The sequence below is a fragment of the Aureococcus anophagefferens genome (assembly GCF_000186865.1).
Source record: "Aureococcus anophagefferens unplaced genomic scaffold AURANscaffold_9, whole genome shotgun sequence".
Taxonomy (NCBI): domain Eukaryota; class Pelagophyceae; order Pelagomonadales; family Pelagomonadaceae; genus Aureococcus; species Aureococcus anophagefferens.
This window is the reverse complement of record NW_008705569.1, coordinates 178,378-202,245: the sequence shown is the minus strand read 5'-3', so window position 1 is coordinate 202,245 and position 23,868 is coordinate 178,378. Positions and strand designations below refer to the sequence as shown.

At 70.7% G+C, this 23,868-nt stretch overlaps 3 protein-coding genes across 3 annotated transcripts; all 3 read left to right on the top strand.

Annotated features, from left to right (window-relative positions):
• Positions 1-7,692: 7,692 nt before the first annotated feature.
• Positions 7,693-9,048, top strand: AURANDRAFT_11136 (hypothetical protein; the record flags this gene model as incomplete). The annotated part of the gene is made up of 1 exon (XM_009038898.1): positions 7,693-9,048. A coding segment is annotated over one exon (1,356 nt), but the record flags the coding sequence as incomplete, so codon positions are not given.
• A 366-nt stretch (positions 9,049-9,414) lies between these two features.
• On the top strand, positions 9,415-10,569 carry AURANDRAFT_13581 (hypothetical protein; the record flags this gene model as incomplete). Its single annotated transcript, XM_009038899.1, has 2 exons — positions 9,415-9,696; positions 10,207-10,569. Coding segments are annotated over 2 exons (645 nt in total), but the record flags the coding sequence as incomplete, so codon positions are not given.
• Positions 10,570-19,450: 8,881 nt separating this feature from the next.
• Positions 19,451-21,452, top strand: AURANDRAFT_53628 (hypothetical protein; the record flags this gene model as incomplete). Its single annotated transcript, XM_009038900.1, has 2 exons — positions 19,451-20,417; positions 20,636-21,452. 2 exons carry the CDS (start codon positions 19,626-19,628, stop codon positions 21,332-21,334), a joined length of 1,491 nt encoding a protein of 496 aa, XP_009037148.1.
• Positions 21,453-23,868: the final 2,416 nt, after the last annotated feature.

Here is a 23,868-nt window from a genome sequence, read left to right as displayed (position 1 = left end):
CGCAGCGTCGTGCCGCCCGTCTTCCGCTGGTGCAGGAAGACGAAGGGCCGCGCCGGCGACGGCGCGTCGCTGCGCGCGAGGGAGCGCGTCGCGTTCGGCGCCTCGTCGACGAAGCGCTTCGTGATGGCCTCGAAGCGCAGCCGCGTGATGGCCCAGCGGTTGCGCAGCGTCGCGGCCGGGTCGCGCAGCACGTCGTCGTCGCCGCGCACGCAGGCGACGACGAGCAGGAGCAGGCTCATTTTGCTTCAGCCCATCTTTTTTAGGCAGCCCCGATTGAGGATTTCTAGGCGCGCCGAAGATCCCCCCAACGGCGCCGATGAGGTGGCTCGGGGGACGGTTAGCTTGCGACCGTCTCGTTTCGGGGCAGCCGCGATGGGCGTCGACATGGATCCGGAGGCGCCGAGCCTGAACGGCCTGCGGCGGGCCCTGTCCAAGGCGCGGTCGACGGACGCGTTGATGAACATCCGCGGCTCCGACGCGACGCACAAGGCGCTGCCCGGGAGCCGGTCGACGACGATCCTGGGCCCGCTGCCCCAGCCCCTGGAGGAGGCGCGGCCGCGGCGCAAGGCCATCCTGCGCAAGCCCGTGTCGAAGCACGCGAAGAAGTTCCTCAAGAAGGACGCGGCCCTCGACGAGGCCATGGCGGCGCTCGCGAAGCTCCAGGGCGTCGGCGCGCTGCCCGAGAACGCGTCGGGCGCCGGCGCGGCGACGCGCGCGGTCTTCGAGCAGGCGCGCCTCGACGAGCTCGCGAAGCGCGCCGCCGCCGGGCCCGAGACGTCCTCGCCCAAGCTCACGCCCGCCGAGCGGCGCCACGCGCTCCACGAGCAGCTCGAGGCCAAGGTGAAGACGCTCGCGGCGAAGCTCTCCGCGGTCCAGGCGCTCCAGGCCCGCGTCGACGCCTCCGCGGACCCGCGCCTCAAGGAGCGCGCCCGCGTGCACCAGAACGCGACCCAGGGCCTCGAGCTCCTCGAGGAGCTCGCCAAGGCCGCGCGGAGGGACGCGTGCGAGCGCGCGATCCGCTTCCGCGAGGCCAGGGACCGCGCGCCGGACCTGCCCCACTTCATCTCCATCCTCAAGGACGACGGGCTGTCGTGCCTCCAGAACAAGCAGCTCGCCGAGGCCGACGCGAAGATCCAAAAGTACGCCAAGGGCTGGGAGACCCGCGGCGCGCCCGCGCCGCGCGCCGCGGGCGGCGCCGACGCCGCGCCGGCCTTCGCCCACGCGCCGCCGTCGCCCCTCGGCAGCCGCTACCACACGCACGTCCACGCCGCGTAGGGCGCGGCGTAATTTAGTGCAGCATCAACTTGAAGCATCGATCCGAACATGTTCGCGCGCGCTTCAGCCGCGGAAGCAAACATCGAGGTGGCCGCCGTGCTCGACGCCTCCGGCAGCCGCAGCGTCTGCGACCGCCTCGCCCCTGCTCGAGAACTCGCGCTTTTCAAGAGCTGTTGAATGGGCACTGCGCAGAACATCTTCCTCGTGTCCGCCATGCGCTCGCTCGCCCTCGAGCCGAGCTGCGCCGAGACGCGCGTGGCGAACTCGCACGCGTTCACCGCTCGAATGTGCGCCGCGAGCCGCTGGGAGGAGTCGTCGCGGCCCGACAGCCTCTTCGACGATCCGCTGGCGAAGAAGCTCGCGGGCGACGAGGGCCTGGCGCAGCCCATGGGCTCGTGGATCATGACGCCGCGGACGCGGTACGCCGACGACTACCTCCGGCTCCACTACGCGAACGGCTGCCGCCAGCTCGTGCTCCTGGGCGCGGGCATGGACTCGCGCGCCTTCCGCATGGGCGGGCTCGACGACCTCAAGGTCTTCGAGGTCGACCAGCGCACGATCTTCGACGTCAAGGAGCCCTTGGTCGCGAACGACCGGCCGAAGGTGGCCGCGCGCCGCGTCGTCGCCACGGACTTCACGGCGCGCGGCGCCTGGGCCAGGGACCTGGCCGCCGCGGGCTTCGACGAGCGCACGCCCACGGTGTGGATCCTCGAGGGGCTGCTCATGTACCTCGGCGTCGACGACACGCGCGAGCTCCTCCGCGACATCGGCCGGATCTCCGCGCCCAGGTCCGCGGCCTTCCACGACGCCTGCTCCCTGACCTACGTCTCCAAGGGCATCAACGTCGCCGGCGCGCGCTTCATCGGCGGCTCCGACGACTACCGCGGGCTCTGGGCCGAGCACGCGGGCTTCGACGCGGGCTACGCGCGCGACTTCCGCTCCGTGTCCGTGGACCGGCGCCAGCGCCGCGTGCGCGTCGACCCCCACGTGCCCGAGGCGACGCCGCTCCGCTGCCGCGGCCGCGACGTCGTCCTGTTCGTCGAGGCCCAGAAGTCCGCGCCCGCGAACGCGTCCCGCGCGGCCTAGGCGCCGAGTAACCCTCGGAAGCTTTTCGTCCTGGCCGACGATGGTCGGCGACGAGGAAGCGCAGTGGGGGCCGTTGGCCATTAGTTGGCCAAGCTTCGGAGGGCATCGAGGCTTCAATGCAGTCTTCAAGGTCAATGCTGCCGTCGGGTCCGAGGAGAGCTCGGCCGAGACGCGCGCCTCCCAGCCTCGACGCGCGCGCATCGTGCCCGGGGCCCGTGCGAGCCACCCCGTGGAGACGCCAAGCGGCACATGGACCACGACGACGAGGAGCGCAAAACGCGAAATTTCATTCAAGCCCAAGGCGCGCGCGGCGCGCAAGGAGAGAAAAAGCAAGGCATGAGCCGGCTGGACGATTTCGAGTTTGACGACCACGGGGCCATCGATAACGCCTCGCCCGCGCGGCGGCGCAAGGAGAAGCAGCAGGAGAAGCGGCGGGGCTCCGGGAAGCGGCGCGGCCCGACCGGGGGCTACGTGCGGGACGACGATTCCGGGTCCGAGGACGACTGGAAGCAGACGACGGACAGCCGCACGACGCGGGGCGACCACCGCGCCAAGGAGTCGACGGAGATGGTGGCCTTGAAGCCGACCACGGCGAAGCACAAGGCGCCGCAGCGCACGAGCCGCCACTTTGTTTCTCCTCAAGGGGCGCCGCCGCCGCTGCCGCTGCAGCGCGCGACGCAGGAGGGCGGCGGCAACAAGGCGGGCAAGGCCAAGGAGGAGGCCATCGAGATCGGCTCCGACAGCGCGCGGCCCGCGTCTCGCGCCCCATGCCTCGCGCGCGCGCGACGCGACGCGATCGTAGGCGACGGCGACGACGAGCGCGCGCGGAAGCCGAAGCCGAAGGCGCCGCCGCAGCTCGGGCAGCACAAGATCGCCAAGCCCGCGACGGCGGCGCCCGGCCAGCAGTACAAGTCGGGCGGCCAGAAGCGCGGGCCCGCGGGCACGGGCCCGAGCGGCCGGCGCCTCGACGACGGCAAGGTCGTCTACGGAAGCGGAAGCGGCCAGGTCCTCGGCGGCCGCCCCCGGGCCCGCCCGTACAACGGCACAAAGCCGCTGCCGAAGAAGACGCCGGAGCGGCGCGCGAGCCCGCCGCCGACGCGGCGCCAGCCGAGCCGCGAGAAGAAGTCCGGCGGCGCGCCGCAGTGCAAGCTCAACTGCAAGCGCGTCTATTTCGGCACGGAGCTCTACTTCGGCGCGGGCATCGTCATCTCGGAACAGGCCATCAACATCGAGTGGAAGAGCGAGTTTACGGGCAACTACCGCCTCGTGGCCATCCAGGCGCGCGACATCGAGTCCATGGCGTACAAGACGCAGGACGACGCCGACGCCGGCCCCATCGACCTCTGCGGCGACGACGAGCCGGCGGACCTGAGCGACGGGGGCCCCGTCGTCAAGTTCGTCGCGCTGACGCTGGACAAGACGGCCTGGGTCAGCAACAGCCTGAGCCGCGACCGCTTCGACCCGAGCCAGAACCCGGGCCCCCACTGCCACGTCGTCCTCGACCTCGCCGGCTCGGCCGCGCGCGTCTTCACCGACGACGTCCTCGGCTTCCTCTACGACCACTACTCGCACGCGACGATCAACCTGATCAGCGGCGCGGACGCCGCGGCCCCCTACCTCCTCGGCGTCACGGACGCCGACGCCATGGAGAAGCGCCGCCGCGCGAAGCAGAACGAGGCGGAGCCGGCCGCCGCGGCGCCGCGCGGCGGCTCGAAGCGCAAGCGCGGCGCGGCGCCGGCGCACGTCAACCTCGTCGACGACCCGGCCAACGCCGAGCCCGCCTTCACGTTCCCCAGCGCGAAGGCGCCCGACGCGATCACGTGCCTCAAGGGCGACCGCCTCCGCCTCCAGGACGGCGAGTTCCTCAACGACAATTTGATCAACCTCTACCTCAAGAACAAGATGCACAACCAGCTCGCGTCGGTCGTGAGCGTCCACGTCTTCTCGACCTTCTTCTTCACGAAGATGCTCGAGGCCGAGGCCTTCCCCGGCTCCTTCGACGCCAAGAAGGCCTACGCCAAGGTCAAGCGGTGGACGAAGAACGTCGACGTCTTCGACCAGGACCTCCTCTTCGTGCCCGTCAACGAGCACCTCCACTGGAGCCTCGCCGTCGTCGTCAACCCCGGCAAGAAGCCCTCGCGGCGGACGCCGCGCGCGCCGAAGCCGAAGCCGAAGAAGGGCGACGTCATCGAAATCGACTCCGACAGCGACGGCGACGGCGACGACGCGGACGCCACGCCCGACTCGTCGGAGCCCTACATCCTCGCCATGGACAGCCTCCGGTCCCACGACAAGGGCCGCATCGCCGAGTACCTCCGCGCGTTCCTCAAGTGCGCCTGGGCCGACCGCCACGCGTCGCGCGACCTCGACGGCCGCTTCGAGGCCGAGACGATGCCCGTCTTCGCGCCGGACCTGCCGAAGCAGCGCAACTCCTTCGACTGCGGCGTCTACGTCCTCAAGTTCTTCGACCTCCTCTTCGACAAGCCGCTGCCGGCGCGCGCCGCGGACGACGACATGACCTTCGGCGACCGCTTCTCGAAGAAGCTCTTCAAGCGCGAGGACGTCAAGGCCAAGCGCGAGAAGCTCCTGAACTTCTTCGACCTCGAGTGGGAGAAGGCGGGCGGCCCCAAGGCGTCCGAGCTGCCCGAGGCGAAGGCGCCGGAGGCGGCCGACGACGACGTCGCGGATTCCGACGCCACGGAGAGCATGCCCGACGCGCGCGTCCCCGACGCCGCGACGACGAGCGACGACCTCGCGGGCGCGCTGGTGCAGGCCAAGGCGCGCCAGAAGCGCGACGCCGCGCCGGCGCCGCCGAAGGCGAAGGCGCAGGCGCCGCCGCGCCAGAGCTTCCGCGACGGCGCGTCCATGCCCGACTGCCTGCCGCCCGCCAAGCGGCAAAAGACGGGCCAGTCGACGTCCTCCGTCGCGGGCAAGTCGTCGTCGTCGCCGCGGAAGCGGAAGCCGCCGACGCCGCCGGCCTCGGACGACGAGGTCTACGACGACGACTTCGACGAGGAGTTCGGCGGCTCGCCGCCGCCGCCGAAGACCATCGGCCTGTAAGATAGCGAATCGACCAGATCGCGGACGCCGGTCCGACGCCAGTGTGCGCGCTTCGACGTCGCGATCGCGATCGCGGCCCGGGCGGCTCGCAATCGGCTCGCGCCGCTTCAACGTCGCCGATTCGAGCTCAAAAGCTTGTCGCAGCCGACCGACATACGCCAACCGCGTCGGCCGATCGCAATCGTTTTTTGCGCGTCGACGCGCTCTGCGACATGGCCGCCGCCTACGAGCGCGTGGAGACGAGCGAGCCGCGCGAGGAGGCGCCGGCGCCGGCGGCGGGCGGCAGCCGCCAGTACCAGACGAGCACGGTGTCGAGCGGCGCGAGCAATTTGACGGCGAACCAGCTGGCGCACCTCGCGGAGTACGACGAGCTGAACATGTTCCGGGACGGCGTCTTCGAGTGCACGGAGAACGTGTACCCGTCGTGCTTCCTGAGCTTCCTGTGCCCCTACGTCCACGTCGGCCAGCTCGCGCGGCGGCTCCAGGTCGCGCCGTGCTGGCTGCCGCCGCTCGTGCTCTTCGCCGCGCTGGGTGTCGTCGTCTTCCTCGACTCGCCCCTCACGGAGGCGATCTACTTCGCGACCTGGGCCGGCGTCATCTTCGCGGTGCGGCTCAAGGTCCGGCGATACTTTCGGCCGAACCCGGGCATGCTCGGCGACTTCTCGCAGCTCCCGGGCCATCTCGACGACTGCTGCCTCGGCCTCTGGTGCGGCTGCTGCGCCATCGCCCAGCTCTCGCGTCACGTCGGCAACTACAAGCTCCACGGCACGAGCTGCTCCCACCCGACGACCGCGAGCGCGCTCGACGGCGACGACGCGCTCGTCTAGCGCCGCGCGCCCGCCGGCGTCGACGCCGCGCGACTTACCAATTTTACGGTGCGAGTTCGGTGAAGAAGGCCCAGATGAGCGCGTCGGCGGCCGGCTGCGGCGGCCAGACGCCGTGCGTGCCGTCGTAGAGGCAGTAGCGCAGGACGCCGGCGTCGCAGCCCTCGAAGGCGTAGCAGGCCGCGTGGTCCGCGCCGCCCGATAGGGTCGTGTTCTGCGGGGTGGGCACCGCTTTGCAGCCCTTGACCGCGGCCCAGGTGGCCAGCGCGACGGTGCCGGTCTCGTAGATCCAGCCGTCGCCGTCGACGCCGCCCTGCCAGGGAATCACTGAGTCGCTGCGGTCGTGGAGCTGGAGGATCGACGTCCGCGACGCGTTCGGGGAGCGCAGCAGCGGCATGCCGGGCCCGCCGGCCGCGTAGCCTATGAGCGGCAGCCCGAACACGGGCGCGGCCCCGAGGAACACTCCCGGCAGCCGCGCCGCGACGAGGTGGTGCACGGCCATGCCGCCGTTGCTGCCGCCGAAGGCGAAGAGCCGCGACCGGTCGACGCCATACTCGGCGTCTAGTTCCTCTATCACTGCCTCCACGAATCTGCCGTCGTCGTGGCACGTGTTCCAGTTGCAGCGGCCGCAGAGCCCCCGGGCCGCGCAGCTCTCGTAACAGCCCACGTTCTGCGTGCCGACGATGCACGTAGAGTTGTCGCCTACCAAGCATGACGGTGACGATTTCTCATCGTTTTCCCGGTCAAAAGCTCTCGAAAATCGTCACCGCAGGACGCTGGTTGTCGCCGGCCGTGCCGCAGTTCCAGCCCGTGCCTTGGTCGCCGTCGCCCATGCCGTCCAAGTACGCGACCAGCCAGCCGTCGCGCGCCGCGTAGGCGTTGAAGGCGTGCTCGCCCTGCTGCGTCCAGCCGGTACCGGACTGGCCGTGGAAGCCGAGGACGAGCGGCAGCTTTGTGTTGCTTTTCGTCGTCGTGGGCCCGTGGACGACGAAGCTTCGATTGACGGCGATGTGGTCGCGGATGAGCAGCGACACGTTGCGTGTCGCGTAGGTGGTCGTGTGCATCGCGCTACTCGCCCGCAAAGTGCCTCCGACTGCCCCGGTCGAGGACCCTGCAATCACACCATTGCTCGAGTCGATAGCGAACAGAAGCGCGTGCAGCGCGTGCAGCGCTTCGAGCAAGCGCATTATATATATTACACTTCGAATGGGCAGCTCCGACCAATCACAGGCACGTTCAAGCAGGTTCAACTCCGACTCTTGCAGCCCCTGCCCGCGCGATGGACGCTCGCAGCTCCTAGTCGATGGACGCTGCCGCGACGGGCTGCAGCGTGCTCGACCTCTTCGATGCGACGAGCGACGCCGCCGCCCTCCGCGCGCCGCATGGGCAGCCCATCAGCTTCCGGCAGCTCGTCGACTTCGCGCGCGGCCTCGACCTCTCGGCGCTGGCAGGCCTCGACGGCGACGACCGCGTCGCCGTCGCCTTGAGAGACGGCGTCGCCGCGGCGCTCGCGTTTCTCGCGCTCCCCCTCGCCTGCACCTTCGCGCCGCTGTCGCGGTCGCTGCGCGCGAGCGAGTACGCGTTCGAGTTCGAGGACCTGCCCGCGGCCGCGGTCCTCGTGCACGACGACGACGGCGCGGAGGTCTTCGTCGCCGCCGCGAGAGAGGCATCTTTACCGGTCGTCGTCGCCGTCGTCGGCACGCACGGGTTCTTCTCCGTCGAGCCGCGCGGCGCCGCGGCGGCGCCGCGGCCCGCGCGCGGCGGCGACGCCGTCGCGCTCGTGCTCCACACGTCGGGCTCCACGGCGCGGCCGAAGCTTGTGCCGCTGTCGCACGCGAACCTCCGGGCGGGCGGCGTGGCCATCGCGACCGCCCTCGAGCTCGCGCCGGGGACGACGGTGCTGAACGTCATGCCCCTCTTCCACATCCACGGTTTAGCCGCGAACGTGCTCGCGGCGCTCGCGGCCGGCGCCTGCTGCGTCGCCGCGCCGGGCTTCGCGGCCCTGGGCCCGGCGGGCGTCCTGGACGCGCTGCGGGGCGTCGACGGCTACTCGGCCGTGCCGACGATGCACGCGGCGCTTTTGGAGGCCTTGGCCGGCGACGGGACGTCGGGCCGCGTGAGCTACGCGCGCAACTGCAGCGCGGCGCTCCCGCCGGCCGTCGCCGCGCGCCTCGAGGCGGCCTTCGGCTGCGAGGCCATCGCGACCTACGCGATGACGGAGTCCATGCCCATCGCGGCGAACCCGCGCGGCCGCGGCCGGCGCCTCGACACCGTCGGCCCCGCGAGCGGCCCGGACGTCAGGCTCCTCGCGCCGCACCCGTCGCGGGACGAGGTCGCCACGGGCGAGGTGTGCGTCCGCGGCGCCTGCGTCACGGCGGGCTACGAGCGCCGGGGCGACGCCGACCCGAACGCGGCGCTGTTCGCGGACGGCTACCTGCGGACCGGCGACCGCGGGACCTTTTTGGCGGACGGCCACCTCGTCCTCGACGGCCGCTTCAAGGAGACGATCAACCGCGGCGGCGAGCAGCTCTCGCCGCTGGCCGTGGAACATGCGCTCGCGTCGCACGCGGCCGTGGGCTCCGTCGTCGCCTTCGCGGCGCCCCACGCGCGCCTGGGGGAAGCCGTCGGCGTTTTAGTGGCGCTCCGGCCGGGCCGCGTCGCGTCCCTCGGCGACCTGCGGCGCCACGCGGCCAGGACGCTGCGCGACGCGCACCTGCCCGCGGCGCTCGTCGTCGCGAGCGGCGCGCCCCTGGGCCCGACGGGCAAGGCGCTGCGCGTCGGCCTCGCGGCGCGCCTGGGCCTGCCGACGCTCGAGGGCGACCGCGCGACGTTCGACGCGGGCGACGTCGACTGGGCCGCGCCCGCGCCGCCGCGGCTCCGGCGCGTCGACGAGGTCGTCGACGACGCCGCGGACGGCGTCGACAGCATGGGCGTCTTCGCGCGGCGGGCCGCGGCGGCGGCGCCGCCGGAGACGAACGCGGTCGCCGCGGCGGCGCCGCCGGAGACGGGGACCGTCGTCTCCGTCGCGGACGTCGCGCGCCGCGTCCTGCGGACCGCCGCGGAGGCGGCCCTCGCGCCGCTCCGGCGGCCGCTGTCGCTCGCCGACGCGGCCCCGCGGACGAACGCGCGGCTGCTCTGCGGCCGGCTCCTGCGCCGCTGGCACGCCGTCGAGGCCGACGGCGTGTCCGTGAATCCGCTGGCCTACCTCGACCTTTCGGGAAGCGGCCTCGCGGAGCTCCCGGACGCCGTCGGCTGCCTCTGGGCCCTCGACGCGCTGAGCGTCCGCAACAACCGGCTGGCGGCGCTCCCCGCGGCCGTCGGTGAACTCGCGCTGCTGCGGAACCTCTTCGCGGACGGCAACGCGCTCGAGGCGCTACCGGTGGAACTCGCGCAACTCCGACGCCTCGAGGCGCTCACGCTCAACGAGAACCGGTTGGCGAGCCTCGAGGGCGTCCTCCCGCCGTCGCTGACGGCGTTAACGGTCGACGAGAACCGGCTGGCGACGTTCCCCGCCGCGGGCCTCGACAATTTGCGCATCCTCAGCCTCGAGGACAACGCGCTCGCGGAGTTGCCGCCGCTCCCGCCTCGCCTCGCGACGCTCTCCGTCGACGGCAACGGGCTCGAGACGCTCGAGCTTCCGGAGACCATCGAGGTGCTGCGCGCGTCGCGAAACGCGTTCGAGGCTCTGCCGTTGGCGGGGCTCCGGCGCCTCCGCGTGCTGCGCGTCGAGAGCAGCGGCTTGCGCGCGCTGCCGGAGGGCCTCCCGGACACGCTCGCGGAGCTCGTCGTCCACGAGAATCGGCTGGCGGCGCTCCCGCGCCTCCCGGCGAACTTGCGGATCCTCGGGGCCCACAAGAACCGCCTGGAAAGGCTCCCCGAGGACCTCCCGGCGAGCCTCGAGTCGCTCCTCGTCGACACGAACCGCCTGACGGCGCTCCCGGCCCTCGGCCCGAACATCGAGACGCTCATCGTCAACTCGAACCGCCTCGCCGCGCTGCCCGCGAACGCCTTTCCGCGGCTCCGCCTGCTCACGGCCGACGAGAACGAGATCCGCGAGCTCCCCGGCGAGCTCTGCGCCACCTCGACGCTCGAGGCGCTCCATTTAAACAGCAACCGCCTGCGGTCCCTGCCGGCGGCCGTCGGCGATTTGACGAACCTCGCGACGCTGAACCTCGAGTACAACGACCTCGAGGCGCTCCCGGCGAGACTGCCCCCGAACCTGCGCCTGCTGAAGCTCTCGTACAACGACCTCTCGACGCTGCCGCCGGACCTCGCGAATCTACGGTACCTCAAGGGGCTCTTCCTTCTCGGCAATCCGAAGCTCGCGACGATCCCGCCCGTGACGTCGGCGCTCGCCTGGGTCGACGAGACCTGCCCCGCGGACCACCTCGCGGGCGCCGTCGTCCGCGGACGGTGCGACCGCGCCCAGCCCTTCGCGAACTTCCACGTCCGCAGGAGCCATCGCCACTGCGTCGTCTGCTTCGCGATCGGGGGCGTCGGTGACTGTGTGGAAATCAAATCTTCAACCCGACTTCAATGTGAGCGTATTCGAATGTTTTGACACAAGCTCTTCGGCTGGGCTTCGAGAACTCGACGAGAGCAATCGATGCGTCCAAAAATCAGCCGAATCGACGTCGATTTGATCGAGATAGAGAGTTCTGAAGTTTGGTCAGGACCACCCAAACCAGTGGTTGATTTCCACACAGGTCGGGGAGTGGGGGCTGGTCCTGGACGCCGCGAAGCTCGACGTCGACGTGTGCTACCTCTTCGACCTCGAGCGGAGCTCCTACACGCAAAACGCGGACGCCCTCGACGCCTTCCTCGCGAACCTCGCGGGCGAGTACAACGCGGTGTCCTTCCTCGGCAGCTCGCAGGGCGCGTTCGGGGCTCTGCGCCACGCGTCGCGCGCGACGGGCGTCGTCGTCGCGTTCTCGCCCTGGCGCAACGACATGGCCGCCTTTGACGCGGGGGTCTTCTCCGAGTTCGCCCCGACGCTTGTGCCGGCGAAGTGTCTCGTCGGCGGCCGCAACGCGCGCGACGTCGCCGTCGCCGGGGCCATCCGGGAGCGACTCGGCGGCCCCATGGCCGTGTACCACGTCGACTCGAAGGAGCACGGCGCCGCGGGCCTCTTCCCGGACCGCGACGAGCTCGTCGGGGTCGTCAAGGGGTTGCTGGCCGATGTTGCTACCCGCGACGAGCTCGTCGGGGTCAGGGGGTTTCGCGAATGTTATTAAACCAGGCTAGCCTCCTTCCTTCGCGGACGTCGCGCGCCGCGTCCTGCGGACCGCCGTGCGTAGGTCGCGAGATACTATCATCGGCAGAAACTCCTTGGCACCGCGACGCCTACCGCTGGAAGACGCGTCTTTTTTGCCCCGGCGATCGTCGTGCGACCCAATCAAAATGTGGTTTGGCTGCGCCGAAACCGATGCGCAGAGAGCGCAGCACAATGTCCGTCGACGACTGGCCCCGCGGTTCCGTGACGAAATTACCCACCGGGATGCACAAGCTCGACACCATCTTCGAAATCGTCGACCGCGACCACCTCGTCAAGGCGGCGCGGCGGAAGCCGTACATTCAGAAAGGCAACGGCCGGCGCGCGGGCGGCCCGCACGGCACCGGCTGGTGGGCGAAGACGAAGGAGCTCAGCCGCAAGGCCGCGCGGAACAAGCTCATCGAGAGTCTCGGCCTCACGACGCTTTACCGCAACTTCCTCGAGCTCACGCAGCACCACGCGGTCCCCAAGGGCTCGCGCCTCTTCACGCACGAGGACGACGTGGACGTGGCGCCGTACGTGGACGCGTACCTCCAGATGCTCGTCACGGCGCGGTGCGTCGCGCCCGACCGCTACGAGCTGATCGAGGTCTACTTCAGCCACCGCTGCGTCGACTGGGGCAAGTACGGGGACCTGCTCTACTGCGGGTCCGCGCAGTCGCCGCGAGTGACGTCGCGCGTCTGGTGCAGCGGCCACGACGTCCGCTCCTGGCTCATCTGCGGCCCGGCCCTCCGCGGGCCCATGACCCTCTGCGACGAGGCCACGGTCATCGAGATGGGCAAGGAGTCGGTGCCCGAGGTCTGCCACCAGATGTCGCCGCGGAAGGTGTTCCCGCTCGACGAGGACCAGTTGAAGTACGTGTCGCAGATCACGGACACGACGAATCCGCTCTACGGCATGCACCTGACGCCGCCCGGCGAGACGGCGACCAACTGGGTCGCGGAGCGCACGGCGCGGCACAAGCTCACGGGCGACGACCTCGCCGAACACGCGAAGGAGTCCATGCAGCACAAGACGCGCGAGCAGTGGGGCCAGAAGTTAGCGAAGGCCGGCGGCTGCAAGAGCACGAAGGGCAAGGGCATGAAGGCGGGGCCGGCGAAGGTCAAGCACGCGGCGAAGTGCGCGAAGGGCCAGGTCAAGTTCGCGAACCTCCCCGCCAAGGCCAAGGCGCGCGCCATCTCGGCGGCGTGCAAGCGCGGCCACGAGGCCGCGAAGCTGAAGCCGTGCCGCTGCGGTCGACGCAGCGTCCTGCGGCCGTGGTGATTTCCGAGAGAGTTCGACCGGGAACACGACGAAACTCGTTACCGACGCATTTGGTAGGCTCGACGACGCACAACCGCATCTCGCACCGCGAGTGCCGGTTCTACAAGCTCAAGCTCACGGCGCGCGAGAAGAAGAAGGGCTGCCACCGCAACAAGCCCTACGAGAACCAGCCGCGCTGCTACGAGTGCCCGTAGGCGCTCGTGGCAGACTCGCCCCCCCACCCCACCCAGCCAATTTTCGAGATTCTAGGGGAGAGGGGAAATAAATAGAATTTCTCCACCGGGTCGGCCGAACATGCGCCCCCGTGCCGCCGGAGTCGGTCCTACGCCCTCGGCGCCTTCCTCGCGAACCTCGCGGGCGAGTACGACGCGGTGTCCTTCCTCGGCAGCTCGCAGGGCGCGTTCGGGGCTCTGCGCCACGCGTCGCGCGCGACGGGCGCCGTCGTCGCGTTCTCGCCCTGGCGCAACGACATGGCCGCCTTCGACGCGGGCGTCTTCTCCGAGTTCGCCCCGACGACCGCGCCGGCGAAGTGCGTCGTCGGCGGCCGCAACGCGCGCGACGTCGCCGTCGCCGGGGCCATCCGGGAGCGGCTCGGCGACGCCATGGCCGTGTACCACGTCGACTCGCAGGAGCACGGCGCCGCGGGCCTCTTCCCGGACCGCGACGAGCTCGTCGGCGTCGTCCGGGGGTTTCTGGGGGATGTTGTCATTAAACCAGGTTAGCCTCCTTTCGTCGCGGGAGCTCGACGGCCGCGGCGGCGACGGCCGGGTGCCGCCGGAAGGCCCGCCACGCGAGCGCGCCGGCGACGAAGCACAGGCCCGACGCGACGACGAAGGGCGCGCCGGACCCGGCCGCGACGAACAAGGCGCCGAACGCGAAGGACGAGATGTGACTCGCGGAGCTGAGGCTCGCGAGCGCCCCCGAGAGCGCGCCGAGGTCGCCCTCGAGGACCGAGGCCATGATGGCCCGCATGCAGGGGTCGAAGAGGCCCGAGAAAAACACCAACGCGACGGACGCGAAGGCGAAGCCCAGGGTCGGCGCGAGGCCGAAGGCGAGGAAGTAGGTCCCGGCCGCGACGAAGCCCACGAGGCAGCTCCGCCGGTCGTCGAGCCGCTTCAGCATGAGCGGCAGCACGACGCCCTGGCAGACGCAGATCGCCAGGCCGACGCAGGACAGGAAGACGCCCACGACCGTCGTCGACGCGCCGAAGCGCTTCGTGAGCAGGAAGACGGAGAGCGCGTACGTCGACGTCGCGACGCTCGCGAGCACGAAGGACGGCAGCGTCGCGGCGACGAGGGGCGCCGCGCAGACCGCGCGCACGGGCGCGACGGGGTTCCAACTCGCCGCTTTTCGCTTCGCGCCGCCCGCGAGCGTCTCCGGCAGCGCGAACGCTAAGGCCCACGCCGCGAGCGTCAGCGCGAAGCTCACGACGAACGGGAGCCGCCGCGACGCCGTGTAGAGCACGGCGCCGACGCCGGGCCCCAGGACGAAGCACAGCCCGAAGGCGACGCCGAAGGCGCCGTAGTTCCTCGCGAGCGCCGAGCTCTCGGACACGTCGGCGATGGCCGCGAAGAGCGCGATGCGCGACTGGGAGAAAATCCCCCTGCACGCGGCGAGGGCCACGTAGACCTACCACACGCGTCGGTAACGATTTTTCATCGTTTTTGCGGTCAAAATCTCTCGAAATTGTCACGGATGCAGGACGCTGACGTAGACCCTCGGCAGCGCGCCGAGCGGCACCGTCGCGAGGAGCGCGGCGCCCAACGCGTCCGACGCGACGCCCACGAGCAGCAGCGGCCTCCGGCCCGCGCGATCGCTGAAGCCGCCCCAGGCGCCCGCGCAGGCCCACTGCAAACCGAAGAAGAGGCTGTTGCCGAGCGTCACGTACGTGGCCGCCTCGTGCTCCGAGCCGCCGCACGCGTCGAGCAGCAAAGCGGGCAGGGCGACGACGCCCAAAGCGAAGGGGAACAGCTGCACGAGGACGAGGAGCCACAGGCGCCGCAGGCCGACCGGTGGCGGCGGCGCGTCGCTGGACGACGCGGCCTTGCCCTGGCCCACCTCCAAGGTGTGGGCTGCCGCGGCGACGACGCCTGGGAGCTTCATGCCGTCTCCGTCGACGCCTGGACGGAGAGCTCGTCGGAAGCGACGGCTACGCGGCGGGTGACGCCTGGGCCGCCGTCGACGCGCAGGACGCCGCAAGTTCTCTCAGTCCGAAGCATCTCATCATCAGCACGCTGCCCACGCTCTGGCCGGGGGTCGAGTGGTCGACGGCGGCTCAGCTCGCGAGGGTGAGAGGGCGCCCGAGGCCCGCGCCGGGAGCAGCAGCGAGCCCGCCGCGCCGCGCCGCGCCGCGCAGTAGCAACAAACCCACCACACAACGCGCCGCGCGTAGACGGTCGACGCCATGGAGCCGGCCCAGCAGGTCGCGCGGTTGGGCAAGCTCATCGAGCGCCTGGGCAACTTCCCGGACCGCGACGTGATCCACCAGGTCACGGAGACGGCGAAGGTCGGGTTGAAGACCGGCGGCATGGAGCTCGCCCAGCGGATGACGGCCTGCGTCATGGACGTGCTCGACGACGCCGGGTCCGACGCGGCGCCGCCCGCCGGCGCCGAGGCGACGGCCGCGGAGCGGCGCGTGCCGCTCTTCTACGCCATGGACAGCGTCGTCAAGAACGTCGGCGACGTCTACGGCCCCCTCTTCGGGTTGCGCGTCAAGGCCGCCTTCGAGAAGGCCTTCGCCGCGTGCCACGACAAGGACAGGACGCGGCTCCACCACGTGCTGCGGACGTGGAACGAGAAGAAGATCTTCGTCGAATCGCTCGACGACCTCAACGCGCTCGTCGCGCCCTGGCACGCCGAGTTCGCCGCGACGGCCGTCGCCGCGGCGACGGCCCAGGCCCAGGCCCAGGCGCGGCAGCAGCAGCTCGCGGCGCAGCACGCGCAAAAGCAGAGCACGGCCGCGCTCGCCGCGCAGCGCCTCGCCGCGCGCGAGGAGGAGCGGCGCCGCGCGGCGCGCCAGCAACTCGCGCCGCCGGTCGTCGCCGCGCCGCCGCCGCCGCGGCCCCAGTTCGGGGGCCAGGCGCGCGTCGGCGCGACGGCGAGCCGCGCGGGGCTCCAGGCCGCGCGCGCGCCGACGGGCGCGGGCGCCATGTTCGCGGGCGCGTCCGCCGCCGCCGCGGCGGCCCTGGGGTCCATGGGCCACTCCTACGTCGCGCCGCCCGTCGTCCAGGCGCCGGACTTCACGCGGCGCTGGGCGCCGCCGCCGCGGCAGCAACCGCGCCCGGACGCGGCCGAACCGCCCGCGAAGCGGTCGCGCGTCGACGCGGCCGACGACGACGACGCGCTGACGCGGGCCGCCCGCGCCAAGCTCGCGGAGCTCCAGGCCGGCCTCGGCGAGGCGAACCCCATGACGCTCGAGGAGCTCCGGTCGCAGCAGCCGGACATCCACGCGCGCCTGCTCGAAGAAGCGGCGAACGACGTCCGCGCGGCCGCGCGGAGCCGCGCGCCGACGAAGAAGGGCGAGGTCAAGGCCGAGGTGTCGAAGCCCGCGACGCCGGAGAAGAAGAAGAAGAAGAAGGTGCTGGCCTTCGGGCCCGACTTCGCGGCCGCGCTCCGGGAGGTCGCGGACCACGCGGACCGGCTCCTGACGGGGCTGAAGCACCGGGGCGCGGCGTACCAGCGCGGCGAGGCGGCGTCGACGATGACGCCGGACCTGGCGGCGGGCCCGGAGCAGCTCTGCGGCCACCTCGTCGACGTGCTGAAGACGCGGTTCGTGCGCGACGCGGCCAAAGAAGCCGCGCGGTTGAAGGCGCGCGCGAAGCTCGCGCCCGACGACCGCGACGCCCACGACGCGGCCCACGAGCCGCCGCCCGTCGTCGTCGCCGGCGACGAGCTCGCGGCCGCGCTGCGCCTCGCGCGGAAGCAGGCGCCGCGCGCGAACCGGCCCGTCGTCCGCGAGCCGGGCGTCTTCGAGCTCACGACGGAGTCGCTCGCGGGCCGCGCGAACTCGGCGGCCGTCGACGCGCTCTACCACGGCTGGCCGGACCAGTGCAAGGCCGACGGCACGCGCTTCATGTCGGCCGAGGACCTCGCGAAGTGGATGGACGTCGTCTACCGGAAGAACCAGCTCCGCGACTCGCGCAAGAAGGGCACGACGTCGCGGCCCTGGGGCCCGTCCAAGGGTGCCTGGAAGGGCGACCGCGACGGCGAGCCCATCGACGTCCTCGCCTTCCTCGACGCGGACAAGGACGACGACGGCGACGACGACGACGACGACGGCGCGGGCGTCGCGGTGCCGAGCGACGCGGAGGCCGTCAAGTGCCGCATCTGCGGCGAGAAGTTCGACATCCACTGGGACACGGGCGCCAACGAGTGGATCCTCACGGGGGCCGTCCGCGTCACCGCGGACGACGGCGAGGGCGTCGTCGTCCACCGCGGCTGCCGCGACACGACGTGCGGCAAGCGGGGCACGCTCGAGGCCGACGCGCTGTTGCCCGTGACGCCGCGCGGGCCCGACGACGGCGCCTTTTCGGACTCCGAGGACGAGGCGCCCGCGCCCGGCGCCATCGACGCGGACGCGCTCTACGCGGCCGCGCGCGCGAAGCTCGACCAGCTCCAGGCGAGCCTCGGCGAGAGCGACCCGCTCACGCTCGAGCAGCTCCACGCCAAGGAGCCGGAGATCTACGCCCAGCTCATCGAGGAGGCCGAGTCGGAGCTCCGCGCGCAGCTCGGGGCCGCCTCCGCCGCCGCGCCGGAGCCCGCGCCCGTGCCCGAGCCCGCGGCCATGGACGACGACGACGACGAGGTCCAGCTGACGGGCGAGAAGAGCGCCGAGGAGCTCCGCGCGCCCACCGACGTCGTCGACCTCTCGGGCGAGGACGACGCGCCGGCGGAGGGGGAGCCGGCGGCCGAGGAGCCGGCGGAGGGGGAGCCGGCGGCGGCGGGAGACGACGCGCCGGAGCCGGGGGACACCGCGATGAATGAAACGGACTAGCGCCGCGGTTCGGGAGGTGCGCTCGAAAGCCAGAAGAGAGAGAGAGCCGAGGTCTCCGCGTCTGTTCCCCCGTCTGCGCGCGCGCGGAGGGAGTAAGATTCTAGACGCGTCCTTTGCGGGTTGAACTGCAACTTACCCATCGAAACTCCTTCGGACCGTACGCACGCGTACGAGCTCTCCCTTCGGCAGCCAATGCCGCCTGGGAGGAGGGCTAATTATAGCGGTGTCAAAGCGTTCTACACGAGACAGAATCAGCGTCGGAAGAAAATTTTCCCAGGCGCGGTGACGAGCAACGAAAAACTTAAGCGCTGGGTCCGTGAACTCCTCGCGGCCGCTGGAAAGGATCTTAGTGCATGTAGTATAATTACGGTAATTTACCAAGAATTGAACGGTGAACAGCAAGGGCCTTATAGTTCGGTCTTTCGGGACTCGGGCGTCAAGCTCGTGAAGGTCACAGCGGAATCCGTCGCGGGCGGCGGCGACGACGATGTCGGCAGTGTCGTGATCGAACGCGCGTCGGACGTCGGCAGCGGAGGCGTCTTCGACGAGGAGCGGGACCGGGAACCGGTGCAGGACCGAGGTCTGATGAACATCGTGGATCGCGTAATCACCATGGATGAGATGGAGGTATCCGACCTGGATGACCAGTCGTTCGAAGGGCGACGCGCGCCTTCTTCCCAAGCTTCTGCCAGACCACTGCTGGCCCTGCCGCCGCCCGAGCAGCAGCAGACCGCGGGGCCGCTGCCACGGCGTGACGCTGCGGGTCCGGCCGCCGCCGCTCTCCACGACGACGACGCGGCGCAGTTCGACGCGCGCCCGCCCGCACCGGCGCGCGCACTCGGAGAGCCCCGGGTGGAGAATGGAGCTGCCGAGCGTGACGTCCCGGCGTTGGACACAGCTTACGAGGAGCAGCGGCTCTATTACACCGAGGACGCTCTTGCGCGAGCAAAGCGCGATCTAGCGAAGCATCGGGAAGAGAGCGCCCGGCGCGAGCGGGACGAGAAGGCCCTCGTGACCAAGGTGAAGGCGATGGAGGACAAGAACCAGGAACTTCGCCGGAGAGAAGAACGTCGCGAGCCGCTGGGTGGAATTTACCATCGCTACGGTCTCTCGAGCTTTGCGAATTGCGAAGATCTCCATGGACGGGCTCTAAAAATCTACGGCGGCATCACCAACAACTACCAGCGGCGCTTCCAGGAGCACAACTCTACGCTCCAGTCGGAGGACACGAACCTCACGATGGTTTTGATCGACGAGACCGTCGCCAGGGGCCGCGCCAAGGAGCTCGAAGGCCAGCTCATCAGACTTCTGACATTGCTCTGCCGGGGCACGAGCAACTATTGGAACGAAGCGCACATTCCAGATGAGTTTGAGCAGTGTGAGTGCATGAACGACGACCAGCGCGCGGGTGCGGGTTTGTCTCGACGCGGACCCTGGTACATCTACGTGCTCTACCGCCCGAAGATTTCGGCTGCCGATTGATCTGCCCGTTTGTATCGTGTCAACAGCTCCTCACCAACCCCTCCCCCCTGTAGAATAGGCGGCTGCGACCCCGCGATGTACATACTAACTTAAATACTAACTCGGATCCGCGGCTGCGCGTCAAGTGCTCGTCAACACCAAACATTTTGGCCGAGGTGGTTCCCGCTCTTTCTCCCAGCTTTTTGAGTTGGCCCTCCGCCTCCACGGTTTGCGGCGCGCGCACCACGTTACGGCCACACTCACGCGCTGAAACACATCGCAGCACGCTCACTACCGCCGCGACACACGACCGCCGGCTGCGCGTGAAAAAATTCGACGCGGAACGGTCGAAGCAGCTTCCAAACGTCCAAAAACCGCCGCGAAGCACACGATGTTCCTCAGCCCGGTCCCCGGCTCGCCCGCCAACGAGGAGCCGCCGAGCCCCCCGTCGGTGGCCATGCAGGACTACTACCCCCAGGCGAAGTTCGGGTTCGGGCAGATGTCGATGAGCGACGGCGACGCGATGATGGCGTCGCCGCCGAATTCGCGGCCGCGGAAGCAGCCCAAGCTCGGGACGCCGCGGACCAAGGGGACGCCGGCGAGCTGCGCGTCGACGACGACGGACATCTGCGACAGCGACGGGGACGTCGGGGACGGCGTGAGCGACGACGAGGGCGACTGCGGGTTCTCGCTGCGCATGCCGTCGGGCGCCGGCCCCGCGCGGGGCCTCTTCGGCGGCGGCGGCGGCGGCGCGGCCATGGTCGACGCGCCGCCGGCGGCGAACGTGAACCCCTTCGCGCCCAAGGACCTGAACCGCTGCGACAGCGTGGACCTGAGCCAGTCGTCGTGCGACGGCGGCGGCGCCGCGTCCGCGTTCAAGGCGCGCGCGCCCGCGGCGCCCGCGCGGCGCGGGGGCCTCTTCGGCGGCGGCTTCGGCCAGGCCGCGGAGCCCGCGGAAACCGAGAGCCGCTTCCGCCACGACTTCGAGGTCGTCAAGTACGTCGGCGGCGGCTCGTTCGGCACCGTGCACAAGGTCAAGAGCCGCATCGACGGCTGCCACTACGCGGTCAAGGCCACGAAGCACCAGTTCAAGGGCCAGCTCCACCGCGACCGCACGCTCAAGGAGGTCTTCGCGCTGGCGGCCCTGTCCGCGCGCGACGACGCGCACGAGGGCATCAAGCACGTCGTCCGCTACTACCAGGCGTGGATCGGGGCAGGACAAGGGTGATTCAACGTCGCTTCAACATGAGTGTTCCGCGCGCGCGCGTTCCGGAAAAAGCATCCACGCGTCGAGAGCGCTCCGAGAGATGATCGCTCGTCCAAAAATCAGCCGAAACGAGCGGAAAACGACCGAGATAGGAGCCTTTGAAGTTGGGAATTTCGCACCCTTTTGCTGCCCAGGCGTGGATCGAGGACGAGCGGCTGTTCATCCAGACGGAGCTCTGCGACGCGAGCCTCGAGAGCCGCGTGCACCGCCAGCGCTTCCACCCGACGCCGGAGAACCTCTGGGCCTTCCTGCGCCAGATGTTCCTCGCGCTCGAGCTGCTGCACCGCAACGGCCTCGTGCACCTCGACATCAAGCCCGGCAACGTCTTCCTCAAGGGCGAGGCGACCTTCAAGCTCGGCGACTTCGGCCTCGCCACCCAGAAGCAGTCCGGCGGCGGCGACGTCGTCGAGGGCGACTCGCGCTACATGTCGCGCGAGCTCCTCGACGACGACGACTTCACGCCGGCGTCGGAGAAGGTCGACCGCGATTTGACCAAATGCGATGTCTTCTCCCTCGGCGCGACGGCCTTCGAGCTCCTGAAGCGGGCGCCGTTGGCGCCCAACGGCCCGGCCTGGCACGCGCTCCGCGACGGCAGCCCGGACTTCCCCGCGACGACGCCCGCCGACCTCCGCGACTGCGTCGCCGCGCTCCTCCACCCGAACCCCGTCTGGCGCCCGACGGCCCAGATGGCGCTCATGCTGCCCCAGCTCCAGTCCGAGGTCCAGAAGATGGCCACGGCCCTCGCCGTCGAGAAGCAGCACGTCCAGGAGTACCGCGCGGACGTCGCGCGGCTCTCGAAGCAGCGCCTCGCGCGGTCCAACACCTGGGCCTGAGACTACCATGCCGCGCGCCGCGTCCCTCGACGCCGCCGCCCCTGTTCACCCCGCCCCCCGCCGAGCGCCGCCTCGACACCGCCATCTCGCGCCTTTCTTTAAAAACTTGAAGAGCCTGCGAATTCGATTTAGCGGCCTCCTACGAGCCCGCGCGGCGCCGTGCAACCGCCCAGAGCGCGAGGCCGACGACGAGGACGGCGGCCGCGAGCGCGCCGCCGTCGAGCGCGAGCTTGAGCGCCCGGAGGATGCGGCGCGCGCGCGCGTAGCGCGCGTCGCGCCGCGCGAGGAGCGCCTCGGCGAGATCCGCGCGCGCCGTCGCGGCGTCGGCGACGAAGCCCGCGTCCGACGAGGATTGCACGAGGGCCCCGAGCTGGCTCGCCTGGGTCGCGAGGACAGGCTCGTACTCCTCGAGCTGGGCCATGGCGCGCGCGCCCGCCTCGAGCGCCGCCGCCGCCGCGAGCTGGTCGACCTTGGACTTTTTTTGCTTCACGGCGTCGAGCCGCGGGCCGGGCCGGTAGTCCTTGAGGTCGAGGCGGCACATGGAGCGCACGAGCGGCGCATTTCCGAACTCGTCGTGGAGCCGGTCGACGCACTGGGACCGCAGGTCGCCCCAGTTGGCGACGTCGAGGTGCATCTCGCCCGTCTGGTGGCCGTCGGCCGCGGGCTCCCGCAAGTCCGCGTCCAGCTCGAGGGCGTCGTCGCCGGAGAACTGGAGCCAGACCGGCGGGTTCGGTCGGAGCGTCGCCGCGTGCCAGTGGAGCGTCATGTCCTCGCAGGTGGGCTTGTGCCGCTGCGCGATCCAGTCGCGCGCCGCGGGAGGCACCCGGTCGTCGTCGAAGAACGACGCGACCGTCGCGACGTCCAGGACCGACGTCTTGCCCGTGAGCATGTTGTACTGGCGCTCGATGCGGTCGCCGCCGTGCTTGTCCGGGTTCATGTAGACGCCCGGCGCGACGTCGCTGTACAAGGCCATGCGGCCGAAGACGCCCAGGACGTGGTCCGGGAAGAGCGACGCCACGGACGCGAACGCGCGGAGCGCGCGGTGCGAGTAGCGCACGTCGTCGTCCTGGAGGAGCACGGAGCCGTCGCCCATGAGCTCCGGCCGCCGGTAGCGGTTCAAGAGCGTGTTGTCGCCGTAGGCGACGACGGTCACCGTCGTGACGTACTTGTCGTCGGATCGGGAGCAGTTGAAGGCCGGCGGCGGCACCTTCGCGTTGTTCCACTGGACGAGCACGGACGCGACGAGGCGCGGGACCATGGCGTAGTGGCAGACCGTCTCCGCGAGGTTCGCCGCGTTCTCGGGCAGATAGGACAGAATCGCGACGGCGAGCCGCGCGGGTTTCGTGGGCGGCGCCAGATGGTTCGCGCAGGCCGCGGGCACCTGGGAGATCTTGTGCTCCGCGGCGCGGCACTCGCAGTAGTTGGCGACCTCGCGCGCGAGCGCGAGCCACGCGTCGTCCGTCTTGTCGAACGCGGACGCCTTGAGCCGGGCGGCGCGAGGCGGCCGGAAGGGCACGACGCCCGAGCTCACGGCCGTGGACTTGAGGTGGTGCTTGAGCGCCGCCGTGCGCCGCGGGCCGAGGCAGGACGGGATGAGCTCCGGGTTCTTGACGAACTCGAGGCGCATGATCTCCGTGGGGGACTTCTCCCCCCGGAGGTCGTACTTGGACACGTCGAGCGCGGACGTCGTCTTCGACGCGCCCAGGACGTCGAGCATCTCCTGGGTCGCCGCCGCGACCTGGTTCGTGCCGGCGATGGTTCGTTTCACCAGATAGGACTTGAGGTCGCCCCACCACTTGAAGTGCGCGACCTCGACCCATTTTTCGACGGACTCGCATTTCGCGGACTTCAGCGTGAAGTGCTCCGCGTGGTGGCCGCCCTTGTCGCTGTTCCAGTCCGTCGACGGCGTCCCGGCGAAGCGGTAGGCGACGGCCTTGTTCGCGCGGCACTCCTCGCAGTCGACGGTGATGCCCGATCGGACCGGGAACTGCGCCCAGATGGACTCGCGGGGCCGCGGCTGCTCCAGGGACCCGTCGCGGCGGCTGCGGTCCACGGTGTAGCCGGCCAGCACCGTGAACCCCTCGGCGCCCATGGCCGTGAGCATCTGCGGCAGGCTCTTGAAGCCCTTCCGCAGGAGCGGGAACTCGTCGACGTCAGCGAGCGCGATCCACGCGCCCCGCTCGCCCGCGCGCGCGGCGACGGCTTGGGGGATCTGTAGCACTTCATCAAACCGCCGGCGCTTCTCCTTGGACGTGAAGAGCGAGTGCGTCCAGTCGAAGGTCTGCGCCGGCGGCACGCCGCGGTCCCTCAAGAGCCCGCGGACGGGCGCGAGGGCCCGCGCGATGGCCCCGTCGTCGACCTCGTTCGTGTTCACGTCCACGAAGACGTGCGCCGGGTCCACGCCCAGCGTCGACAGCCAGTGGTCCAGGAAGTGGGGCAGGAGCGGCAGGTGGTTGTCCGCGGAGACGACGAGGTAGAGCACGACGAGGTCCGTCGCCGGCTCGCAGCCGCGCCAGCAGCCGGGCTCCGGCGGC